Here is a 25,741-nt window from a genome sequence, read left to right as displayed (position 1 = left end):
TAGGAAAGGCAAGTAAGCAAAACTAAGCAAAAACGAAGTCACAGCTAAGCCAAACAATGCATACGCTGTAGTAAACAATTCTCAGAATTTCTGTGTACAGCGCAATGTCCCGCTAGACGAATGCGGTGTATGTGATGCTCGCCGAGATAAAAATTGTGATGACAGGATATAGATAGGATAGATAGATAGATAAATCTCTTCAGTGAAATGCGGGGAATTTGGCCGGCGTATATGTAGTCACCTACATTCTATTCTGCATAGGGAAGGGGATCGTGGACAGAAAGGCCATGGCGGGAGAGGGCGGGGGAAAACGCATTGTAAGTGAGTACCGGTGCGTTCCTGATGAGAATGGGCGTGTTCAGCGAAGGCGGCGTATAACCTTGCTGCTTTCGTACGTGTAATTCTAGGCATATATCTGGTTTTCTATAGGTTATTTAGCTAATGAGCATGGTTAGGGATAAAAGTAATGAGCCGCGATTGAAGTTTTATAAGAATATTTCTTGGTATAGTTTTCTTAGAAAGTTTGAATACAATAATTTTTAAAATTCATGTAAAAATTATTTTGAGAAGCTTTCAAGGTTCAGTAACGTAGGAAGCATGATGTACCGCCAGTACTCACTTGGCTCCACGACACTACTGGGTAGTTTTCTTGGTATCCCAGCCAGCGTAGTACGTCGTATATTTGAATGAAACTGTTACTTGTATAGGCTGAAAAAGCTGAATGCTACCGACAGCAAGAAGCAGAATTTTTATTTAAAACTGCATGCATATATGTCTGTCCTTACAAAAAAAATGTCACAGTTTCGCCCTAAGGGCGAAGCAATGAATGCGATAGCAACACAGCAATGTCATACGAAGTAAGGTGAGCGGCTTTGGTAGCAACAACACGCAGAACTGTTGTCGACGCCATCGGCGTTTTGCCCGCGTTAGCTCAAAATGCGTGCGGCGTTGGTGACTGTTGCTGGAGCCTCTGATATAAATAGGCACTTGGTGCCGCAGCTAAACGTCGCCTCCCTTCCCTCCCCCTCCCCCACGGCCTCTCGCGCGTCCGAAGAAGGCGCGTTTGCTCTACATATATGGTGATTGTAAAGGAGAAAAGAGACGCCTACTTCTGCAGCCCTTAAGCGAGCACGGCGCAGAACGCGCGTTTGTTCTCCGCCGTGCGTTCACTCCCCGTGAAAGACGCGCCCCTCGCGCCCTTTCACTCGCACATACAGCGTTCGGCGCGCGGCGACGATTTCATCTCCAAATGACGTCATACGGAACCTCACGGCGACGGCGACGGCGACGGCGACGCCGACGGCGACGCCGACGGCAGAAATCTGCTTTTGAGTGTCCATATAATTGCTATCGCAATAAAAACTGTCAGCCCTTCAAAGCACTGGGGTGGAGATGGAAGACCAGCGAAGCTGTACTATGGTGGAAATTATGTATTTACAATTATGACTGTTAAGATGCCATGGTGTAATTTGGTTGTTTGAACTATTAAAGAATTAGAAATATATATGGTCCGGTGGTTTTAATTTATTTAGTGACCACAGGGACCATGACCTCATGGTGGCTACGGTACACCGCCATAGGGTACACCGCCAAAACGAAGGTTGGCACGTTCTTCATAAACACGTCACCAACGCCGCGTGCATTCAGTGCGAACGCGCGCAAAACGCCGCCGCCGTCGACAACAGTTCTGCGCGTTGTTCATGTGACTGCACACAACCACTGTCAAAACGCTGGCGTGAGCAAGCACGCCGGCAGCAGGGGGCGAAGGTTCATGTGGTCTATCGCTTCAACGGAAACTGAGCGACGAAAGTAGAGCACATACAAAGGTAGGAGCCGTGTTACAGATCGTTTTCAAGATACGGTGCGCGCGACCACCCGGCGCCGCGCGAGGTGCGATCGCCCGACGCTGCGCGAGGTGCAAGTTCCTCGCAGAGCAGAAGTCGCAACCCCTCCCTTCCGCGCTGCCTTCCCGCTGTTCTTCTTTCGCGTGGGAGATTGAGTCGCCAGTTACCCGTCACTCGTTGCGTCATTCCTCCGAACGAACGGGACGCGGCCGGGCCATGGCGAGTCGTAAGGGCAACTAATAAGAGTGCTAGCGCGATGTCTACGTGACGGAACGGCTAAACACCGTTGTCGACACTGTTAGGGAAGAGGCAGGCGAGAGCCCAGAAAGAGTCACAGGCGGCAGAGGCCGGCAGGGCTGCGCGCATGCGCCGCAGTGGGAGAGTGGGCACGCACGCACACAGTTTATAGGGTGCCTCGATACCCTCCTCGCCCACCGCTCCCCTTCCACTGGGAAGTCGCGTTTGCTTCGCTCCCCGTGAAAGCGCGCGTCCCTCGCCCTCGCGCGCTCTCACTACGCACATGCTACAGCCACAGTGTAGCTGTGGCACATGCCACGTGTGTACAAGATGCCACTGAACTTGCTATCGCAACTTGTTACAGTCACAGTTTGGTGCGAGGAGCCATTTTTCCCCTTTATAGCCTTTGGATCGCTGTAATGACGCGTTACGGCCCAAGCAACCTTTCTATGCCAAAAGGACAATCACCGAGGCGATTTATTGTCGTCCTGAAAGCACTCACTTGCTGTTGAAACTTGGCACAGCTCATGAGAACGCATTCTAAGTGCTCCCACGGATTGCTGAACGTCCAGTAAGGCAACGCCTCCTTTACTTAATGTGACGTACCTCTGCATTAACGCTTATAATTTCTTTGGTTTTAATGAAATACTGATAGCAGTATTTTATCTACGTAATACATTTGTTTCGCGTTATTCGAATGACTTGATTGATTGACCTGTGTGTTTTTTTTTTTTTTTGCGAAATGTCTTGGTTCGTTATTTTTTCTTTGTTTTAAGGCGATGACTGTTTAGGCGCGTTTATAAAGTGTGCTTTATTGTCGGAACTTTTTTCGCATCATCGCAAGTTGAACGATATATTGTTAGCGCAAGAAGCCGGCGTCACAGAAGTCACCACCATTAGTAATTTCATAAATATAAGTTACTCGTTGACATTAACCCCCTCCCCCCCCGGTTTTATCACTCGAATCCACCGCTTTTCCCTCAAGAAAACATTTAGGGCACGTGTAAGCCCAACTGAACAGGCTTTCGGCTAACCAAAGGGCGCGCACTGATGTTCGTGGGGTAAGCAGCCCCGACTTATATCCTGCTTTCTTTTTTCAGAGCTGTGTCTCTCCCTCCCTATAGTCTGCGCTTGTCACGAGATTCATTCTACAAACGCAAAACGCACGGCAGCCAGCGCTTCCGATAATATATGCGAGCCTGTACATAACGAGCTCCTATTAGGGTGGCCAAGGTTGCATAACGCGTGCAAGACACGCCAACTAGCTAAACACGTACATACACGATAGTACCTGTCTAAGCGATAAGTGTTCCATCCTGCCTCGCCGCACTCTGCCAAAGCACGCCGGAAACGGCGTAATGGCCGACACAGCAACTCAACTCCCTCACACCCCCCCCCCCCCTAAGAAAAAACAAACACACTAAAACAAAAAAAAAAAACGAAACTACAGCCGTTCCGGTGAAGGCTTGTCTCAGCCGAATGCGCTCGTTAGGAAAAGAATGAATGGGCCTTGTTTTGCTGCCTCACTATGGTCGCTTGGGATATGAAAAACAGCAGCAGCAGCAGCTGCCCCAGCAGCAACAAAACTGAGAAACACGATTCACCGTGTGAGCTCCCGTGTTTCCACGTGTATAGGCGCTCACGTCCGCACAAACACACGCACGCGCGGATAGCACGTGGCAAAACTGACCTTGAGCTCGGTGGATATCTTGCGCTGCCTCAGGTGGGTGGCCTTGCGGAGAGCCTCCTGGTGAGCCATGATGGAGGCTTGTTCCACTTCTTCGACGTCCTGGGACATGCCCATGGACTCCTGCGAAATATAGTGCGCGCACGTTTTGGCGATAGTCACGGTAAACAACCATTTTGTTTAAGAAACAAGTGAAATGCACGCGTTTGTGTTGAGCAATTGATGGTTCAAAACCGGTGAGCTATTTTATTCAACAGAAATATCTGGAAGCGAGGTCCGCATGTGGAGAGAGAGAGAGAGAGAGAGAGATAGAGAGAGAAAGAAATGAGGTGGGAAAGATTGGGAGGTTAAGCCTGTAATTTTATTCGTGGCAAAAGCGATCCGTTAGACAATCTTTCTAAAACCGTTGAGCTACGAAAGTATAGGGTATGCGACGGCATGCACAGCCCTGATAGTTCAAGAATTTGCGGAAGTAATCCACAGCAAACCTCTTCTGCCACACCTAAAGATACACGCACCGTTTTGAACTATAAATGTATGCCCATGTAACAAGATGTACAAATAAGAAGAAAACTTTGAAAGGAAGAATAATTATTAAAAACTATTATTCCCGAAACAGAACAAACGAGCGAATGGCGCAATTGCTTCCTCAGCTGTGTTTGAACATATTCAGGCCAAATATTGCGATACAGTGCATATTCTTGTAGGAAGAAAAAAAAGGTGGCGTCAATGGAGATAACAAATTCTCAAGGGCCCCATCCGGCGTGGGCTATTAGATGAAGTAACAATGCTTCTTTCCAGAAGATGCACTCAGCGAATAAAGGGAGCCAGAAAATTGACATAATGAAAAAAAAAAATGTCTCACATCCCCTTTCTTGAGCTTCTTGCCATCCGACTTTTTCTTGAGTAGTTCGTCGAGAAGCTCCAAAGTTTGTGCGAGCACATTTTCATCCAGCTGAACCTTGCTCTGAACTCCTGGCGCTGCGATAAAAGAAAGGAAAGAAATATTGCAAAGTGGCACGAGAAAAGAAATCCAAAGCCAAGTAACAACAGGAATAGACTGCGTATTTGCGTCGAGTGTCTGCTTTCACGAAAAAGATTACATTCCTTGTGTGCATTGTCTGTTTACGACCGGTGAGTCGCAGAGGTTTGCTAGCATGTTCATCTTTCAAGTAGCATAGTGCTATTTGCGTCTCTCCTAGCGCTTACATGTAATGACCTGAACCTCTTTTCTTTGGTTGCCGCATTCTTTTTTCTTTTTTCCAGCGGGAAAGAAAATACCGCATACCGCAGCTTATATTTCTAAAACATTTAGTTTATTGTAGCGGGAAATCGCAGACCTTATTTTTAAGAATAAGGTAGGCTTGTTTGTCAGAATATCGCAATTTCATTTTTCTTGGTTCCTTATTCCAACTTTACGAACCTCAAGGGCTTGCACTTGAACCTCCTTGAAAGTTAGAGATCACAAAAAGCTTTGATTACAAAGAACTCGGGAGAACAGTTGACACAAGAAGTTCAAGCACTGCTTTTCTTTCGCTCAGTCTGTGTAAACTGTCATTGCGTGGAACTCTGCCTGGAATTGTGAGGGAAAAATCTAGTAAGGAAAATTTGTTCCATGCAACTTTTATCAGTGAGGTTACTCTTTGAGGAAGGTGAGCCCTGGTACTTTACCGCGCCAGCTGCTTTTATCTATCTATCTATCTATCTATCTATCTATCTATCTATCTATCTATCTATCTATCTATCTATCTATCTATCTATCTATCTATCTATCTATCTATCTATCTATCTATCTATCTATCTATCTATCTATCTATCTATCTATCTATCTATCTATCTATCTATCTATCTATCTATCTATCTATCTATCGTCTATCTATCTATCTATCTATCTATCTATCTATCTATCTATCTATCTATCTATCTATCTATCTATCTATCTATCTATCTATCTATCTATCTATCTATCTATCTATCTATCTATCTATCTATCTCCACCAGGCTGCTCTTCATTGAAACTTACGGGATGGGAAGCTGGAGCATCCCTCGAGGTTCAGCCCCTGGATGCTAAGGGAGCACGCCTGCGTCCTCCGCCGGAGCTCCTCGCCCCACGACTGTTGCTCTTGCGCCGTGTCGGCTGCGAAGCACACCGGCGCACTCTCCTGCGCATGGAACAAGAACAAGAGAACCGTGAACAGGGAGACCAGTAACGATCGCCAGGATGATGGAACTATACCTTCAGGACAAGCGGTTAACACTAAAACGTGACGACGAAAGGCACAAACATATATGTACTGAAACTTGAAGATCAAACAGGGGCGGGGCGTATTAGCACGTCGCGACTGGCTTTTAAAGTTGAACTTTTCACACCGGATATCAACGCGTCATCGTTCGAAAAGTTCGCGACAAACGCCGGACCGCCGATGCGGCCGTTTTCAAGCGAATCGTCAGTCAGTGGTGAAATGTTTGCAGTATCAATCGTACGAGACGGCGGTCGTAGCGTGGTTGCGCGGCCCCTGCTGCATACAATTGGCTGCCTTCGCCCGCTGCGTTTACTGCCGACTTTCACAACTTGATTCGCACAAGAGAAATGCCCTGAGCCTTGAAACTATTGATCTTGAAGGAGACTTCAGTGTGGAAGAGGGTGCTTGCGGAAGAATTATTCTTCATCGACTACTTTCTAACAAATTTGATGCAGACCAGCGCACCTGGTTCTCCACGTTCTAGCTACCACGTCTTGCAGGCCAAGTTGCAAGCAAATACAGTCTACGAAGGTACGAAATACGAAGTGTTTGCGGCCCCCGGGGCCTAAGCATCCTGGACATAATTATTCCTTCGTTATACTAGTCATATCGTTGTCGAGACATTCGCCGTAGAGACGCTCGACTGTACAGCTTACCTGATGCAATCATTCGTTTTCCGCTATAAAATTACGTGCAGATTACCTCACATGTATGCCGAAGACATTAGCTTATTCTTTGAGCTTTAGAAGTACACAGGCGCACATCGGAGCACGACGCGACATGGTCGCAGGGTGAATATAAATGAAACAAAAAGAAATAAAAGAATAAGAACACGAGCGGATCGTCAGAAAAGAACAATCGATGAGGAAGGAACGTAGAACTCGATTTTGATTTACTTATTTGGGCGAAATTGGAAATATTCGCTGCCAATTTGTCGGTGGCTTCAATTCAATTATTAAAAGATTATAACCTCAAGTTAAAGCTGCATGAATACAACTTGAAGTTGAGCATATTATTTCTCAACCCAGGGAACGCTTTCCAAGGTAACAAAAGGTTTGGAAGGCAATCACGTTAGCGAAGTTGGGAAGAAAGAGCCAGGAAGGACAAAGAAGGAAAAGTGCGAGCCACTTATGCGAACTACAAGTAACCCTATACAATCAAACACCGTCAGAAATATGCGAAACTCCGTCAGCGGGTAGCGAAAGTAAAAAAAAAAAAAATAGAAAGAGAGAGAGAGAGAGAGAATAAATTCCATCGCTCTTCTGACCGCGTCATAAATGGCCGGCTGCGCTGTATGGCGCAAGGATGGCCATAAGAGCAAAGAAAGGCGATATTGCTCGGCATAGCCGCCTGGGTAGACGGGCATGAGCCGGAGTCGATTTATCTTCCGCGCGCCGTCCAGGGCCGGCGTCAGCTTGGAGAACGACGAAGAGGAGTCGAGGCCGTCCGCGGGAGCGGACGCGACTGAAAAGTCATTCAGGCATAGGAGTTCCACTTTAAGAGGATGACGCTTGCACGTCAGTCTTAAACCGATAAAGCATCCTTTCAGAAAGTCTATTTTCGTTCATTTCCTCGTAAGACGTTCATTGCTGGACGAGAAAAATGAACACCGAAGTAGTTCAATTTTATTTTTCATTTCGCACCGAAAGCGCGCGGCGCCGGTACGTCAATGCGACGTCACGGACTGAAATGTATGTTTTTCTTTTTCGCATTCGAGACACTGTGACGTAGTTCTACAAACTTGCTAAGCGAACAGTCTTCGACTACTTTAGAGTACAAATTAGTCCATATCTTTACCGATAAATAATTACTTAGGCCCGAGCAGACGCATTCCGAGTTTATGACGTCATGGCGTGCAAGTGCGGGTACGTTAGGGTGGCGCTGTGACACGTATTTTGTTCTTGCGTTTCTTCTGGCTGTATCAAGTCTCCTAATCCGGTAGAATAAAGACAATTTACTAATACAGCTCTTTTATTTAATTATGATTTAATTATTTATTTATTACTGCATACTGCAAGTCCGTATAGGGTCTATATCAAGACTGCGTAACAGAAGGTGATGGAGAAATACAATAGTAGTGATAAGTACGCCTTCGATGGGCCAATAGGGTTGTCAACACTCGAGGAGTGGACGATGTCGAAACGGGGCGCGGCTGGCGATGATCGACCCTGTCAACGTTCCAAGAGCCGCCTGTCTGAGCATGTACGTGCAACCATGTTACACGCATTTGTTAGTCCACTGCCATTTACAACAAGAAAGGTGCAGAAGTTGCGCAACTAACACGGCTATACCAATACGCAGATAGAGGTTCTGGAACCGTTGGGGCCTACAACAAAACGAGAACTACGACTAAAACAAAAACCCCTTTATGTTTACGTACGACAGTGCAACAGGATACAAAAAGGAAGAATGCGCGACCGAGCTGTCATGCATTAGTAAAAAGAAAAATGTGGTTCGTTTATTGTTAACCAATAGGGAAAAAAGCAAATGTCGGGAGATTTGGCCGTCCTAACTGATTCAAGACAGGACATTTACTGAAAGTACGGGACGGTCCCGCTAAATTCGGGACAGTTTTCAACCAATATGGATAATGGTTTGCTCAAAACTCCGTTCGAATTTGTAAGAAACAGGTTGATTGGTCACTAGAGAAGACGTTCCGGGCTTTCTTGAACCTTTCAAGCTTATGCATGTAATTGCTGCATGTGTCCATATAAACATGATGCCACAGATCCAGATGTTTATAAATATGTTTGTCTGTATGACCATACTTCCTCTAACAAAATTCCAATCCAATTCAATTCAATTCAATCTTTACTCATCACCGTGGCTCAGTGGCTAAGGCGTTGGGCTGCTGAGCCCGAGGTCATGTTCTCGATTCTCGGCCGTGGCTTCCGCATTCCAGCGAGGGTCAAAATGCAGGAACGCCCGGGTACTAACATTTACGTGCAATTTAGTAAAAAAAAAAAAGAAAAAAAAAGAAAAAAGAAAAAAAAAACCAACCAGGTAGTCTAACTCTAACGTAACCCCCCATTACACGGCCTCTCCCATATTACACTTAGGGACGCCAAACCTCATGAATCAATCAATTTTCCTGCACAGAATGTTGCCCCAATGAACAATAAATAAAAAAAATTTCCCGCCTTACAGCGCGCTGACTTTTCCCATGGCTAACACCCTTACCACCAAGTGGCGAGATCAAAGTGTTGCGTGGGACAAATTAAGTTTTCATTTTTTTTTTTTTTGGTGTCTTCTTGAGGCAAATAAATGTGACGATAGCTGCCGCAGACGACACGCAAGTGGCGAGAAAAAAACGGTAAAACCCTAATCTTTGACTTATGTGTCTCTTAGTGGCACGGTCACCTCGCCGTTGATGTTCTGTGCATAATGATGTTCTGTGCATAAAGGTGTGCGGTAATCAAGGATCTCTGATTATTTTTAATTATTCCAGACACTTCGGTAGCTCAACTTGTAACTAAACGTATGCTCTGATATCATATCTACAGTGAAACCCATGAATTTTGTACTGTACTACTTTTTCTATTTTTTTTTCTAAATTTCGTCCCTGGAAGTGCTGTGCATGAAACAAGAGTGTCACTCCATGCTGGTGCCACTAAGAAACTGTAAAATCTACAGCTACCAGACTCTCCTCTCCTGTCCCCCTTCCCCGCCTTTTGCTCAAGAAATATATAATCAATAACTGCGTATACCCCCCCCCCCTCCACCCTCTTTTTGGTAACACGCCCCCAAAATCGAAATCCTGGATAAACCACTGCAATGAATCACCGATTCACGCGCGATAACTGTGGCGCTGTTCCCGAGTAATCCCGTAGACATGTACCAAGTTCCGCTTAAAACCCTTTTTGACAATACAAGCCCCCTGCATTCAAACGCTCGTCCGAAAAAAAAAAAAAATGCCCACTGCGCAAAACTTCTCACCAGAGAGACACATTCTAGGCTTATGTAGCGGCAGCAAGGGAAAGCGGCGAAGTGCTCGCAACGTATATAGAGCTTCAAGCGTCGTTCCGAGCGCACCACGACATTCTGTCTAGGAAATCCACTTTGCGAGCATTGTCTATTAGATCTTCTTAAGGCCGCGACAAGGCGACGCTACACACTTCACCTCTCGTGCGCGCACGTACTACACAACTTCGCCGCGCCGGCTTTGCCCCAGCGCGCTCCAGCCAAGCGCCGCCGAGCCTACGTATAGGCCGGCAACTCCATAAATGCGTTGACCGTCGGCAGTCTCTTATAGGAAGTGCCGCTTTGCGGTCTATCCCAGAATCCTACGGCAGTCAAAGTCTGGAACGAGTCGAGGAAGGAAATATGGAGGCCGCGGAGCGAGGATGGCAAAGGAACGCTTCGTTGCCGAGACGCAAGAATGAGCGAACGCACGAATGAAAAGCACAAAACCAAGAAAGAAGACGAGGGAACAGGGCAGGGTTTCCGAGGATTGTAGTGCGGCTCGCGAGAAACAATTGAATTCGTAGAAAACATCGGAAGCCCGCGTGCCCGGCGTTTCCGCGAAAACAAGGATTTCTAGTGGAACATCGTGGGGCTTACAAACGAGGCCTGCTTTAACGTTGACGGCCAGAAGCGGTAGCTTATATACACAACGCGTATATCTTCCGGTATAGGATTTCTTTTCTTTTTTTTAATTCCGGCGTTGTCCGAGGGCTTTGAAATTGTGAGGTTGCCGGCGAAGAACGTTGCATCGGTTAAGTGGCTTTGCTCCGGCTTTTTGACTCGAAACAACGCTGTAAGTATGTATACGCTCCGCGGTATCGCCAGAGGAAGCCGGCCTGGGGCGATCTTGCCGAGCCGGCCGCAAGCTTCAGCGCTAACACGTATCTGCAGGCTTTCGCGTCGGTCCCGTAAGTTGCAACTTCAGCTACTGGACGGAAGAAAACCGAAACTATGGAGCTCGGTGAAACAGAAAAGAGTTTGCCAGAGTGCTAAAGTATCAAGGCGTTGACATAGGGATGACGCACTTAAGCGTTGCGTTACCGTGGCGATTGCTTAGCGATAGCATGCCGATAGCACATCATCGATAGCGTAGCAATATGTTACCAGTTTCCATAAAGTTAGCATTACGATACCATATCGGTAGCACATAGCAATAGCGCAGCGACTTCAGCCGCGGAGTGTTCAAGGACCATGGCGAAGTTCGGAATTTGAACTGCGCCTCACCAAAGAACTTATAGCATTCCCAAAGGATACGGGTTTCCGTAAATTAATAGATTTTGCTTAGTGCACTTGTGTTACCGTATGTGTTAGTGTGTGTCTGCTCTTTCGTGTCACTTTTTTTTCTTCAATTCCTCACCATCTCACCAGCAAATCGACGGCGTAGCGACAGCACAGCGATAGCACAGCGATAGCACAGCGATAACATAGCGATAGCATCTATAGCGATAAAATAGCGTAAGCATAGCGTTAACATAGCGTTAGCATTATAGCCAAAACCCGGAGGTCGAGCATAGCACGTTCCAGTTGGCTATCGTGCATGCTCCAGGGGAAGGCAATATTAGTATTTAGAGTTGAATCAAAATGTTCTACGTTACAGCGGTGGCACATGTAAGTACCAAACGCCCGTGATTCACCACCACGATGAGCACATGCATACTTCATTCGCTTGCATCCCGCACAACGCTTTCACAATGGCTACACGACGCTTCACAATTGTGCCGTCGAGTTGACGGCGCTATAACATGAGCTGCGCTTGTCCTGGTGTGTGGATGCACGGTGCTGCAGGATTTGGTTGTGTTAAGCCAGACGCCCTATCTTCTGGATTCCGGAACTGCGATGGCAACTCTTTACTGAGAGACCTTGAGAAGTGATCTTAAAACAGTGTTGCTGCGAAGAGACCTTGCCCATTGTAGTCACCAGAACGTGCGTCAAAAAACGGCCCACAACTGTTTGTAACGGCGTGTAGAGGTGCCGCTCTTGCTAGGGAAAGACTTTCAGGAGGGATGGTGATGGGGTACGATTTTACCTTTTGCAATACTAAGTGGTGGGAGCAGAGCTTTCTACCATTAGCATGTCAGCTCTCGCAAGGTATAGTGACTCCTCCCCCTCACCCCACCCCCGCCCCTCTCCCATTCACTTTCCTCGGCTACTAGCCGCCATGAAGTTAATCAGCGTCTGCATGCAGCGCCGAACTCAACGTAGCTATAGTTTTTTCTTTTTTTTTGGCGGATGAGGAGCTAAACATGGAAGAACTCTGCGAGTATTGAATGAAAGTTATTGAAAAAAAGATTTGCAAAGTAATACTGGACAATACGTTTTCGACGGAAGCTCATGACAGTTGAGTTTGTCCTAATCCTTTTATCCAGGCCCGTAAGTCTATTAGTTAACCTCACGGAAACGACATCACCCCCTGCTTAGCATGCGTCATGCTTGACAACAGCGACACCGCGTCACGATAATGTCAAACTTTGTTGCTGTCTGTACACATCTGCAGGTGATTATGTCCAACAAAATTATACGCTAGGAGAAGGAATAAAAAGAAAAGCAGAGCAAAAAAAAAAAAGGGAAAACAATTGAAAGACGGAGAGACTTATGACGGACACGAGACTGTTACGCCGACGTAGCTATCTTTAATGTATATGATCGACCTGCCCCGCGCGCCGCTCTCGAAACACGCGGATAGATTTCACTGGCTTTCAATCTGCTTTTTTTTTAAGATTTCAATCGTCTTCCAGTGGAACTCACTCATGCACTCCGCCAAGGCTGATCTCGATGTGCTGAGCTCAGCCGAAGAGTTTGAGACAGGTGGAAGGAAATGTACGTTATTCGAAACCCCTGGCGAGGGAGAAGGGCTGTGCTTAGAACGTAAAAAAAAAAGATAGTAAATACAACGTTCCGAGCAGCTTCCTTTCTATCCGAGGGGAGGGGGGATCCCGTCGAAACTGCCTAGCGTTCTTGCTTACTCTGTAAGGCTCGGCAGAGAGGTTCGAGTTTGCTGTGCCATTAGAGGCTTTTAGCGCAGCCACATCATCACGCCGTGGATACTGGGAGCCAGAAAAAGACGGGAACGGATGGGGTGCAGGTACAGCGCGCGAGAATTCTGCCCTAAATGCAGGTATCGGAGCGTCTATATTGGTGTTTTGCAGCCCACCCCCCTGCCCCCCATCCTCTTTGCGTGCGCGCCCACTGCTGAGCCAGTTTTAGGGGGGAGGTAGGGGGGGGGGGTGCGCACCCGAACGCAACATCGAAAATTTTCGAATCCTTCAGCGTCAAAAATAACGCTTATGTATGAACCTACGGGTGTGAAGTTCAAAAAGAGAGACAGTGGAAGATCTGAATTTTTTTGTTTGGTTCGCGTCGTGAGAAAATGGCTTTTATTGTTATTCGCTTTTTTTTCTTTCTCGTTTAAAGCGCACGAACGAGGAACAACGCGTTAAGCAAAGCTCTGCTTTTGAAACAGCCCGAAATTTCCACTCTTACCGTGAAAGGAGGCGAGGTAAAGCAGGGAAAAAGACAGAAAAGACGAAAGGCAGGTATACCGACGGCCCGCCGCCTGCAGGTCTCTTACCAGATCATCGCGTCGTCGTGGGTTTCAAGAGCGTCTATACACTTGTCTAATTAACTGTTCATCGATCGAGATAGAAAGACCACGCGGCCATTCTAAAGGAACCAAATACTCGACCTAGCACGCTTCTAGAACTTTAATGATGGCAAGAGTAGCCGAAATATATAAATATGCACATTGATATACCCGCTCCGTCACACAGACGTATCAGCATTGAGGCTTCGTCATGACATTAAAGATGGGCAAGCTCAGTTTTTTTTTTGTCCCGCAATATTAAAGCGTTTAACCTCAAGCAATTTACATAACAGAGCCTCTTAAAGATATCTTTACCCGTCTAAATTGATTTACGGTTGCTCTTTAATGCGCCTTTAAATTCACGACATATATTTAGGATGATTTGAGAAGTCCTCCTGAGAACGGTGTATGAGTTTTCACGTTGCAAAGGATGTTCCAATCCTGGCAAATAATCTGCCGCCGTACTACGGACATGTTGCCCCCAGTGGCACTTGTCAATATCGCAAACGACTACACACGCTTGCTTCGCTTGTTTACGATAATGCGGCAGCGCTCGGTTTGACACACTAGGCACCATCGACGCTGAGGACAGATGAGACGTACACATTCACAAATAAGGAGGCCAGTCATAAATCAAGGTGTTACAGAATAACACCAGAAACTGGGAGCCTTCTCGATTTTTTTGTTTTGTTATGATACAGTGAGCTTCAGGCATCATGTCATGTGACATTCGCAGTCACCGTGACACTGACACTATTGGATAGGCTCACAAAGTACGCGAATCGTACACAAGGTCTATTACCATGCACGTGTACTGCGTCCAGAAAAACCAGTCTCGCTTATGACTGCAGGAGGAATAGCGAGAGAGAGCAAGGTGAGAAAACGCAGGGAGTGTCAACCAGACTTGCACCCGGTTCGCTACCCTGCACTGGGCGTAAGGGAAATGGGGAATAGAAAGAGGACAATGTCAAGCTCCTTTGCGGGGATACAAATGACCGAACGACAAGGCAGGATACGCTCAGACGGAGGAATTGCCGGCCTCAATCATAAGGCTAAACGCGTCTGTTGCTATACAGCCCACCACCATACCATCCCCGAGATTTATAGACGTGCTCCCAAGATGGTTCTCTTACCTCTTGTAAAGTGCATCGTTACTCAACATGCAAATACCGACAGCTGCTTCTCAGGGGAGCGTCAGAAAAAAAAAAAGAGTGACTAATACGAGAACCAAGAGACGTTGTTACCAGTTGTCTGATGGATGAGGGGCCAAGAGGGCTCATCGCGAACTATCACAGTACGCAAGTTAAACACGCTGAACGTACACAAAACAGCCCAGCTCATAGAGCAATCGTGCACCACCGCTTCCCGCTAGCATACGTACCGACTGATGACAAGTAGCCTACGGGCTCTCGACAAAGAAAAAAAATATCCGCTTCTCCTTGGTGCTTCCTTATGCTTGCTGGGACATTTCACGCCTGCCTATGTTATTGCTCCGGGCGCAAAGTGCCACGGCTTTCTAGTCTATAAGACATATCTTCTGCCTTAGCTGGTCGAGACGGACGACGCAGAGGCGTCCTGTTGCAAGCTCGCCGAAGTTTCTTCTAAGGCGAGTGTTAAACGGCAGGGCGAGAAGAAGACGTCGTGGAAGGAGAAAATGGTCATATATATATCTCTATATATATAAGCGCGAGCGTGCCACCACCGTAGTACGTCAAGCGTAAGCGCGCACGGCGACCTGCGCTCTCAAGATTACTTAATTACCCGCTGCCGGCTGCTCTTGTTCGAGCAACCTTCCTTTTTTTTATCTCTCTAGTGCAGCACCCGACAAATTATCGTTCGTTATTGTTTGCCCTGTCTTTTTTCTTGTCTTGTTTGCACCAATCGATCTCCGTTGCACCCTGGTGGGGAAGAGCGTATTTATGGCACGTTACTGCGGAACTTCCAACGCCCTGCAACAGCGTCATATCGAGGCTTATACGTATGAGATACTGTGCTTTGGGACACGGAACGTGAGTTGCTCCACGTGCGATGTCTAGCGCGAGTCCCACTTTAACTCTTAAAAGACTCTTCACCAGGACCCACTGGAAATTTCGGTTGTAGGCGGGAAGCTGTAAAAAACCTCGTCTAAGGAGCGTTCTGCCGAAAGAATTTTTCAAATAGGTCCATTATTGGAGGAGATAGACGTAATCACCTATCCTGTCGGTTGACCACGCTGCCAGGAGACGAGCGTCACGGCCAACGGAAACACTCTTTCTTACCCTCTGCCTGTAGTACAGTTGCCAAGCGATGTTCCATACCTGTCTTGCCCCATACCGGAGCCGAGGGTCGTACCGCGGCGTCGAGCCCTGCCTAATTTTTAATGCGTTAGCGTTAGGAGTGTCAAAGTGAAAAATGTATGAGCACACACACACACACACACACAACACACACACACACACACACACACACACACACACACAACACACACACACCACACACACACACACCACACACACACACACACACACACACACACACACACACACACACACACACACACACCACACACCACACACACACACACACACACCACACACACACACACACACACACACACACACACACACACACACACACACACACACACACACACACACACACACACACACACACACACACACACACACACACACACACACACACACACACACACACACACACACACACACACACACACACACACACACACACACACACACACACACCACACACACACACACACACACACACACACACACACACACACACACGAACATTGAACGACGTCCGGCTCCCACGCGACCATCCTGTGCGTCCTGACTCCGCTAGCACATATGCCTCCTGGGTAAGAAAACCAAAAATGGTTCGTTTCGACGTTATTACATAAGTTACTTTGGGAGCTATGTGGCTTATTGTCATTTTTCTTTTCCTCTAGGGAAGCCACCAGGTCGGTGACTTCCCTTCTAAGTAAAATAACATAAACGTTTAATTAGAAAACATTCATTCGAAGATCTCAAATCGGCGCTCCTTTAATTGAAGCCGTGGCATTTTGCACGGAAAGCTGTGGCAGCCGAATTACAGCAAAATTCTCCATTCGTGATAACGTACTTTGGCTAGCCGTATTGTCCATGTACCTTAGTCACAACTTAAGTAAGTGGAGTAGCTGGTCACAAAATATCTTGAGGCTCTATGCGTACATGCGGACATAGAAGAAAGGTGTAACGGACACAAGCACTGTCTTCAGAATAGGTCGGGAAAATGCTTTCAAGTCAGGGCATGTAGCCTTTACAGTACTTTTTCGCCTTCATCCGCTGAAGTTGTGGTGGTGGTGGTTGCGCTGACAACAATGATGAAGGCGTGCCAACTTCGTGAACACTAGCTATGTGCTCGTATTTTGTGACCGCTCGGGAATCGATGGTGCGGTTTTTGAGATAGGGCCACGGCGGGCCCCTCTCATATCAATCTTTTTCTCTTCCGACAGTTGCTTGCAACTGAGTCGCTAGTCGTAACCATGTACAGCGCCGCCGGTTCAAAAGCACAGGGAGAAAACGGAATGTCTCGCGAAATATTCGCTGTGGAACAAACAACAACTTTATTTTCCTTCGAGCGATGAAAGGGTACGTGCGATCAGGAACCTGTGCTTTCTCTGACATCGCTTTGGCAGACAAAGGAAATAATCACGAAGTTCTAAATTATGTAAACACTAACGCTGGCAGCCTTGCACGGGCCGATTTAATCTTGAACGCCCCGAAAAAAGAAAAAGTAAATCTCTATGTTTCTGTCAATCTTGAAAGCAACGACCGAGCAGTCACTTGTAGCAGTAATAGTAGTACTAGAATGGTAGCAGTAGCTGTAGTACTACTAGTAGATGCTCTTGTAGTTGTAGGAGTAGTAGTAGTGACAGGGTAGCAATAGCGTTAGTAATACAAATAGTAGTAGTAGTAATGATATAGCAGTAGTAGTCCCATATGTGGCAGTGGAAAAGTACGGAGATCCAGCTTGTGTGATCTTTTTTTTTTTTTTTTTTTTGCACCTGAGCGGCATTCCTTCCTCTTACACGTTCGACGCTTCAATCGGTTTGGGCTACAGAGGGATTCTTGAGCAAGGCACGTTGGTACGGAAACTATCGGAAGGCACAACATTGGCCAGCTCGTAAACAGCAACGAATGCAAAGGAGAGAACGATGGCATAAAGGAGCAATAAACAAATGAAGACCCAGCAAGTGTCCGCGGCAGGCGCGGATGTCCAGTTACGCGTTCAGCCCGGCGCAACACCCTCTCCCTCCTTGCGTCGAAGCTAATGTGTACAGCTTGAAGTGGCAGAGGAGACCTCTTGTCCTGTTCCTAATGGCCATCCCCGGCAAGGGCACCTTCCCACCGCTGCTCCATCCCCTTCTCCCACGCAGTCGCTGTAGAGGAAAGTGTGGGTATAAAAGTGAGTGGGAGGGAAATGGGAGAGGGCCGAGATGAACGCGCCGCGGGGCCCACACTGCCGCAGTCGCCAACGCCTTGAGTTCCTTCGCTCTTGCTCTCTTTCTTGCCGTAGTTATCTCTGGCTAACGAGGCTTCCTTAACTCGTTCCGGGATCGATACCACGTGTGGTAACGTCGCTGCCGCCAAGTTTCGTTCCGTGTGTCTTTCGCCAGGGGTTAATTGAAGGAGCCGCATGCCTCTCTCTCTCTCACACGCACACACCCGGCACGCCCCGCTTCTTCCCCCCTACCCCTCTTTTCCTCCCATGAAGCTTCCCAAAAACCAGGTGCTCTTCCCGAAAGAGAGAGGATGCCTGGGAGGCGACGGGATTCCTCCTTTCCCAACTCTTCCTCTCATCCCACAAGCGCCTTTCCCAATTCCCCGATGCTAGGAAAGAGGGAATTCCCTCCCTTCCCACTTCCCTCGCACGAAGAGAGTGTTTTTTTCCGAGGAGGGAAGATACGAGGAAGTAGAAGGGAATGGGGAGCGAAGATGCACGCTCTGTCTTTCAAGAGGACCGTGCAGTGTAGGGAGTGCCGTCCATAGGTGGATCTGGCTAATTTGGCCCCGAACCGCTATAGCTAGGCTTGCTGCCTGTGGTCCGTTGCGTGGTTATCTCGTACGATCGCTGCTGTGGGGACTGACTAGCGCTGAGCCGTTGGTTACAATAAAAAATGTTTTCGTTTTCACGATGGGGCATCTTATCAAAAAAAAAAAAAATAGCCATGAAAGCCTAACTCAAACTTGGCGTCGACAAGCAAGCCCATACGTCGTTCTTGCAGGCAGACAAGTGAATCATTGTGAAATATCCAAAGATAAAACCTCAATTCGCTGAGCTTCGGTCTCTACATAAAACCACTAGCGACCTTACCCTGAGTTAGCTGGCAGTGCCACAGGAAGCGGCAGGTGGAATGTTTCTGGCTTTCGAAACGAGCGACGATCGATGTGACCATTCTATTCACGCAGACCATTGACGACAATGTGCAAATTACACGCCTGATATTTGTGACTATGCTTCTACTGAATTCGAATTCAGGGGTTTTACGTCCCAAAAAACACGATTTGTTTATGAGGCACGCCGTAGGAGGGGGACCCTGGTTTAATTTTGGCCGCCACGGGATTTTTAAGGTGCCCCAATGCATGGGACACGGGCGTTCTTGCAGTTCGCCCCCATCTAAATGCGGCCGTCGCGGCAGGGATTTGATCCCGCGACTTCGTGCTTAACAGCACAACACCACAGTCGCTAAGCCACCGTGGCGGGGTACACTTTAACTGTATATTCCTGTAACACATCACTAGTCTCTGCTTCTGTGGTCTCAAAGCTTGGCTCACAAATGAATCAGTTATTATTTCCTCAAATTTTTTCTTATTTTTTGTATATATGTAAGGCCAGAAACGAAGTGATACAGGATCCTGCCTACCTAACAAGCGAGAACCGCCTGCTAAGGTGCACACAACGCTTCACATAAACTTTCAATATACAACGTGACATTCAATCCGTCTGTTTAGAAAAAAGAAACGTATTTCAACAATAGACGATACGAACTTTTCGAGTCACATTGACGGCACAATTCCACCAAGCCAATAACATACACAAAGTACGAAGTATTATATACACGAAACGCCATCAAGGAATCAGCGATTACTGTGTGGTTAGAGCGTATGTTACACGCAGTGCCACGAAGATACCACTTTGTATAACCTCCGTAGTGTCGCTGGTTGCTTACGTAAATTATTTAATAAGCTGTCTTCTGTCTTAACAAGTCGATAAACAGGTTATTTCGCTGCAATGAAGTTCTACCCTCAGCATAAGCCTTTTATAGAGATGCCTTTATTGTACGCATATGAGAAGCAGACACTGTCCATCCGTAGTGACACACACACAGTAAAAAATTGGCAGTTTCGCCCGAAAGGCGAAGCATCAATCAAATTAGTAGAGAGCTATACGGAGTAAGCACAGTAGTTTTATCGGCTGTATAAACTTGGACGCACTCGCTTACTATCTGAATTAACAAGCATGGTGTCAGCGCGCACAAATAAACATGAATAGATCACACTCGATGACCACACCCAACCGCTGTCAAAACGCTGGCGTGAGCAAGCGCTGCAGCATCAGCAAGTGAAGGTTCTTGCGGTCTATCGCTTCAACGGAAACTGAGCGGCGAAAGCACAGCGCATACAATGGAAGGAGCCCTGTTGCAGATCGCATTCAAGATACGGTGCGCGCGACCGCCCGCTGCCGCGCAAAGTACAAGTACGCAGTTGCTCGCAGAGCAGAAGCCGCACCGCCGAACACCTCTCCGTCAATTAGGGTATCCACTCAGACCGGCACATGGTCGTTACAATGTGCCGGTCTGAGTGGATACCCTAATCTGCGGAGAAGTGTTCGGCCTTGCTCCGAGAAAGGCTCAATGCCACGGAGCAAGGCTGAACACTTCTCCGTCGATTAGGGTGTCCACTCAGACCGTCACATTGTAACGACCAAACAGAACTCCTCCCACCGGACATACGAGCTCAGATCGCTGTGTCCCCAATCCCTAAATACATGAGCGAGAAATACCACAGACAACGACGCCTTGCACGGTCCAGGACACTCGAACGCAGGTTCGGTAGAAATCCGGAAGTTTATCACACGGACGCGTGCAAACAGGACAGCAAAACTTTCACTGTGGTAGCCACAAATGCACAAACTACTACTTCCCCAACAGTCAGAACAGAGTCAGTCAGTGGCCACAGCAGAGGCTACCGCGGTGGCTCTGGCTATACGTGACGCTGAAAATGGAGCACGTTCTGCTTTAATACTAACCGACTCGCAGTCGGCATGTCGCCTTTTCATGACAGGCACCCTGTCCAAACAATGAAAATCCTAGGAAGAAATCTCACGGAACACCACGCTATTACGTGGCATCCGGCGCACGCCGGAGTGACGGGTAACGAGAGGGCGGGTCGCCTCGCTCGAGAATATAGCATCCGAGCGACGGAACGCACTCTCGTAGAATCTCCGATCACAATAAAAGATATCTTGGAGGCACAGAGACGAGGAAGGCAACGGTATAGCTTTCCAGACCCATCCTTGGACTCAGCGCAAATGCGGGACTGGCGCCGACTACAAACCCGTACATACCCACACCTACTCCTACTACACCACATACACCCCACCCGGTACTCCAACACTTGCCCTTGGTGCGCCGGGCGGCCATCTCTTGACCATATCACATGGTCGTGCCAGAGTCGGCCACAAGAAATCCAATCACCCCTTTTGGGGCAAAACTCCAACAGTAGGCAGTGGGAGGTGGGGCTATAGCCAGCACGGTGCGGGAGGACCAATTGGCCCTTCTCGCCCAAGCCCGGCGTGCCGCTATCACCAGTGGGGCCCTGGACTGAGGGACCCACCCACTGGACCTGGATGTAATTTTTAATGAAAGTTTATACTACTACTACTACTACTACTACTACTACCCCATCCCTCCCGCGCTGACATCCCGCTTTCCTCGTTTCGCCTGCGAGATTCCAGTTCCCCTTGCGCAAGATACGCATTTGGCGCCGCAGCACAATGTCGCCCCCCCCCCCCCCCTACCTTCCCTCCCATCTCCCCACGACCTTTCTCGGAACGAAAGACGTCGCGTTTGCTCGCCATAGTGCGTTCGCTCCCCGTGAAAGGGCGCCTCCCTCGAGTGCTTTCACGCGCGCGTACAGCATACAGCCCACGGCGACGATTTTATCACCCTTGCACTTTCTACGTAACCTCACGGCGACGGCAATGACGACGCCGACAGCAGAAATATGCTTGGGGTGTCCGTATGATTGCTATCGCAATAAAAAAATCAGGTGGAACACATGCTATGATGACTGTCGACGTTGATGCGATTAGCATTCAGTCAATGTAGCCACCTCCTTGGTGGCAACCCATTGTACTATAATGATGAAGAGACATCTTGGTGACGACACTTTGACGACTTGAATGAATAGGCGATTTTGTCACCGCCGCTTCGGTACCGTCCCCTTATGGCTCATATCACCGAGAAGTAGCACCAAGAAGGAGGACACGTATTTGAGGACTCTCAAATCGTTGAGCCCCATGACCAAAATGTGCTCAAGTACCCCACCCGTCCTCGATGCAAGTACGTAGTCGGTGCACTATCACTCACACCAAAACGTCTGCTTCACGGACTCTGTCAACCAGACGTCTTGAGGGTGCCCTGTGTCTCCTGCTGCAATCATCGGCATCAACTTGCAGCGACGCGTTGACGTTCGGTTTCCCTCATGTGTTGAAGGACTGTTTAGCGCTCGCAGCGACGCGCATACGCTCAGCCTGCCGCATTTAGCATAATCGCTTCTCCCTAGCATCGCCGTTGAGCGGTGTATCGACGGCGAGCTTCCTCGGAACGACGCAGTTTCTTTTTTTCGTCCTCTAGAGGCATTACGGTTTTCCTATAAGTGCGGCCAAGCATCGACTGAAAGGGAGGCACTGTTAGTTATTTTACATATAATCAAGAGCGAGGTCATTTTGAGGACAGCGTGCTGCACTGTGACTGGGTCGTAGCGCACATGTAGGCGTAGAATTTGGGTTCAGCATAATTGACTTTGAATGATCTACGGCGCGAGTTCATAGCTGCATACTTTTCATGCGTAATGTTTTAATTTTCAACGTTAGCTAGAAAAGCACGGGTTCTCACTTCTATCATGAAAGTGTTGCTACGCAACGCGACTCACGTTGATGGGTTTGCACGAGTGGAAGTTGGCAAGCCTGTTATGCGGAATTTCTAGGCGTGCACCCATTTTCTAATGGGTAGAGCCTCGGGACGCTCTGCTAAGAGGACCAGGTTCGAAACCAACCGTAGTACATTTTATATTAAAAGTAAAGTTCACAATCTCCAGCGCAGACTGCGGGGAGCTCGGAAGGGTTGGGTCCTATCTGATCCTTAAATTTCATGTTCCTGCTCTATAATTCCTTATTAATGAGAATAGCATTCTTTTCCTATTTCAGCCGTTATGAGCCCGCCCGCCCGCCCGCCCGCCCGCCCGCCCTCCCGCTTGCCGCCCGCCCTCCCGCTTCGCCCGCCCATCCGCCCGCCCGCCCGCCCGCCCGCCCGCCCGCCCGCCCGCCCGCCCGTCCGTCCGTCTGTCCGTCCGTCCGTCCGTCCGTCCACCCATCCGTCTATCCGTCTATCCTTCCTGTTCTGCTGACCCAGTGGCGCAATAAGCTGTCGGCCTGCTGAGGCCACTAGGTATGTGCTCCTGCTCGTGATGCCGTCGTGGTCGTTCCATTGTCGTTATTCCAGCCTTGTGAACCCACGCTCGTCAAGCCCTCGCCGTCACACCACCTTCGTCGATCCATCGACGTCATTCCTTTTCGTCATTCCATCGTAACCACGCTGTCGTCATTCAATCATGATTAGGTCACCGTCGTAATCCCATCTTCGTCATTGCGTGGTCGACACAAAGACGCCATAATCAATCCGTTGTCATATATACTCTCATCGCCATGCCGATTTGGTCGCGCCATCGTCGTCAATCACGCTTCTTCATCCGGTTATCATCATACCATCGTCGTCATCTCATTGCCCTTACGTCATCATCGTCATGTGTGGTGAGCTAGTCATCTAGTTACTAGTCATTTGCGAGCTGAGATCTTAGCTATAGATGGTGTATTAAAGGTGCTCATCTGTTTGACTATATATTACAGGTTCGCCTTATCTTATATCTTATCTTATATTGTTCAACTGCCCTTCTCCTCCTCGTTCTTATGTGTTCATTTTGCGCCTTGTTATTTGTACATAGTTCTTTTAAAGATTGTTATTTTTTTTTCGTCATTGTTATGTTTTACTGATATTCGACTGCCGTCTTCTATATTTTTTTTATGTATACGTGCGCAAGCACGTAGACCTCATGGTTGTTCCTGGCCACGATAAATAAATGATTGATTATTTTAAAGAGCAACGCCACGGTACCTATTCGTATTGCTATACGACGCCAGCAAACTTTGATCTGTCACGGCGTCACGATAATGCCGATGACGCGTGGTCCAGCATTTCGAGACGAATTTTAACATCAAATTAACATGTCTTGCAAGCGTTTCCCAACCGTCGTACTTGCGAAGTCTCAACATTTCACATTGTGCAAGCGCGTCACAACTTGTGAAACATGTGTGAGCACTCCATAAAGGTTGTCAGTGCTGTGAGGATCCTAATTAGCTCTCAGCCAATTCTGATTTCCCCATTCAAATACAAGTAAAACGCAGAGATTCTTTCCCGAGACAACCGCTGGACCGAATTGAATGAAATTTGCTACTGCTAAGATAAAAGATTAAATTCTAGTACATCTAAGAAGCAGAAATTGCATTTATGACCTAGTAGATTAAAAACAAATTGCCGGAAATTGCCAAGCGTAAAAAGAAAAAAAAAAAAGAAATACAAGCACGAAGTTTACAAATCCGTAACTGCGCGTCAAAATATATCTCAGTTCCGCAAGCTGCATCTATTAGGCATCCAAAGCGCACCAGTTTGATATATGAGTTTATAGCCTAAGTGGAATTGTTACAAAAATTACAAGGGTTTCGCAAAATTCCTACTTATTAATTACTGGTGTGCTTCAGAGCGATGTACAGCACATAAATGTTGTTGTTTTTTCGCTTTGATGTTTTAAAACGCGCAGTTTACGAAATTGTGACACCGTTATTTATTGTCGAGTTACACAGGTGCGAACTAGATGCATGAGCGCAATTTTTTTTTAAATTTTGTAACTTGAAAGAAATTGCTAAGGCATAATTTGAAAATCTACTTCCTACAGTTGCTATACTTTCGCTTTCAGCTGCAACAAAGCTAACAAAATAGGTGCAGTGGTTGGCGAGCAAAACGATTTCTCCGTGTATTCAGATAGGAGATGCCGAAGGTAAAGCTTCTTACCACCTCTAGCATCCTGCCCCATACTGCACGGAAATCTAGAGGCCGGAGTATAACGCGAGGACGCTGAAGCGGTTGGCTCGTCCTCGGGCTCGCCTTCTTCGCGGCTCCGTTGTAGCGATCGCGCACGCGAGAGTCGGGCTCGACGGTTGGGCCGCCGCCGCTCCCGACGTTCGATGCAGCTGCACGCGTTGGAGAGCGCCCGAACGCTCGCGCCTGTTTAGGAGCGGGATAATTTTGGCCCCCCCTGGTCCGGTCGAATCCGGCAGCAATCCATACGCTCGCCTCTCGCTAGCTGCTGCTGCTGCTCCGGCAGCCGGTGGTGCGGTACGTGCGCTTTATATACACCCAATCCGCAGTGCGGCATCGCGCTGCGGCTGTGGTGATGATGATGATGATCAATGGCGTCTATTGGCGCAAGGGCCAGATGTGGCCAAAATTCGCAGAGGCCACGATTATAAGGCTGTCATATTTATGTGAATAATGAATATCGAGACGTAGCTGAAACACGACTCCATGGAGGCCTAAAGAATATTGGTTGGAAAGTGCGTAAATATAGGTACGCGTTAAAGCTAGACAATGATACATCAGCTATGCTAGGCAGAAACGATGTATTACGAAGAGGCGATGCAATAAAATACGCCGCTACAAGTAGCACTACTGCTTCACCAGGGCCCTTAAGGGGGCCCTGAATTACCGCTCAGGCTTGGTGAAATAACATAGCCGGCGGTAGCTTATACGGTGCTGTGAACATCTCAGCCATGTTTTGCTGTCGTACGCGGTGCATGGAGCTCG

General features: G+C 47.8%; 1 protein-coding gene across 3 annotated transcripts in view; it reads right to left on the bottom strand.

Moving 5' to 3' along the window:
* Positions 1 to 25,741, bottom strand: part of LOC119446386 (uncharacterized) — a 261,982-nt gene that overhangs the window by 24,950 nt on the left and 211,291 nt on the right. For all 3 annotated transcript variants that reach the window (XM_049664106.1, XM_049664105.1, XM_037710809.2), the window contains exons 4-6: positions 5,792 to 5,930; positions 4,634 to 4,749; positions 3,772 to 3,891 (exon numbers count right to left, since the gene is read on the bottom strand). In XM_049664106.1, the coding sequence (XP_049520063.1) occupies positions 3,772 to 3,891; positions 4,634 to 4,749; positions 5,792 to 5,930 (375 nt within the window). The remainder of the gene's footprint in view (positions 1 to 3,771; positions 3,892 to 4,633; positions 4,750 to 5,791; positions 5,931 to 25,741) is intronic.

Source organism: Dermacentor silvarum, chromosome 3 (genome assembly GCF_013339745.2).
Source record: "Dermacentor silvarum isolate Dsil-2018 chromosome 3, BIME_Dsil_1.4, whole genome shotgun sequence".
In the NCBI taxonomy this organism is placed as follows: domain Eukaryota; kingdom Metazoa; phylum Arthropoda; class Arachnida; order Ixodida; family Ixodidae; genus Dermacentor; species Dermacentor silvarum.
The sequence above is the reverse complement of the archived record's forward strand: the minus strand, read 5'-3'. Positions and strand labels throughout refer to the sequence as shown.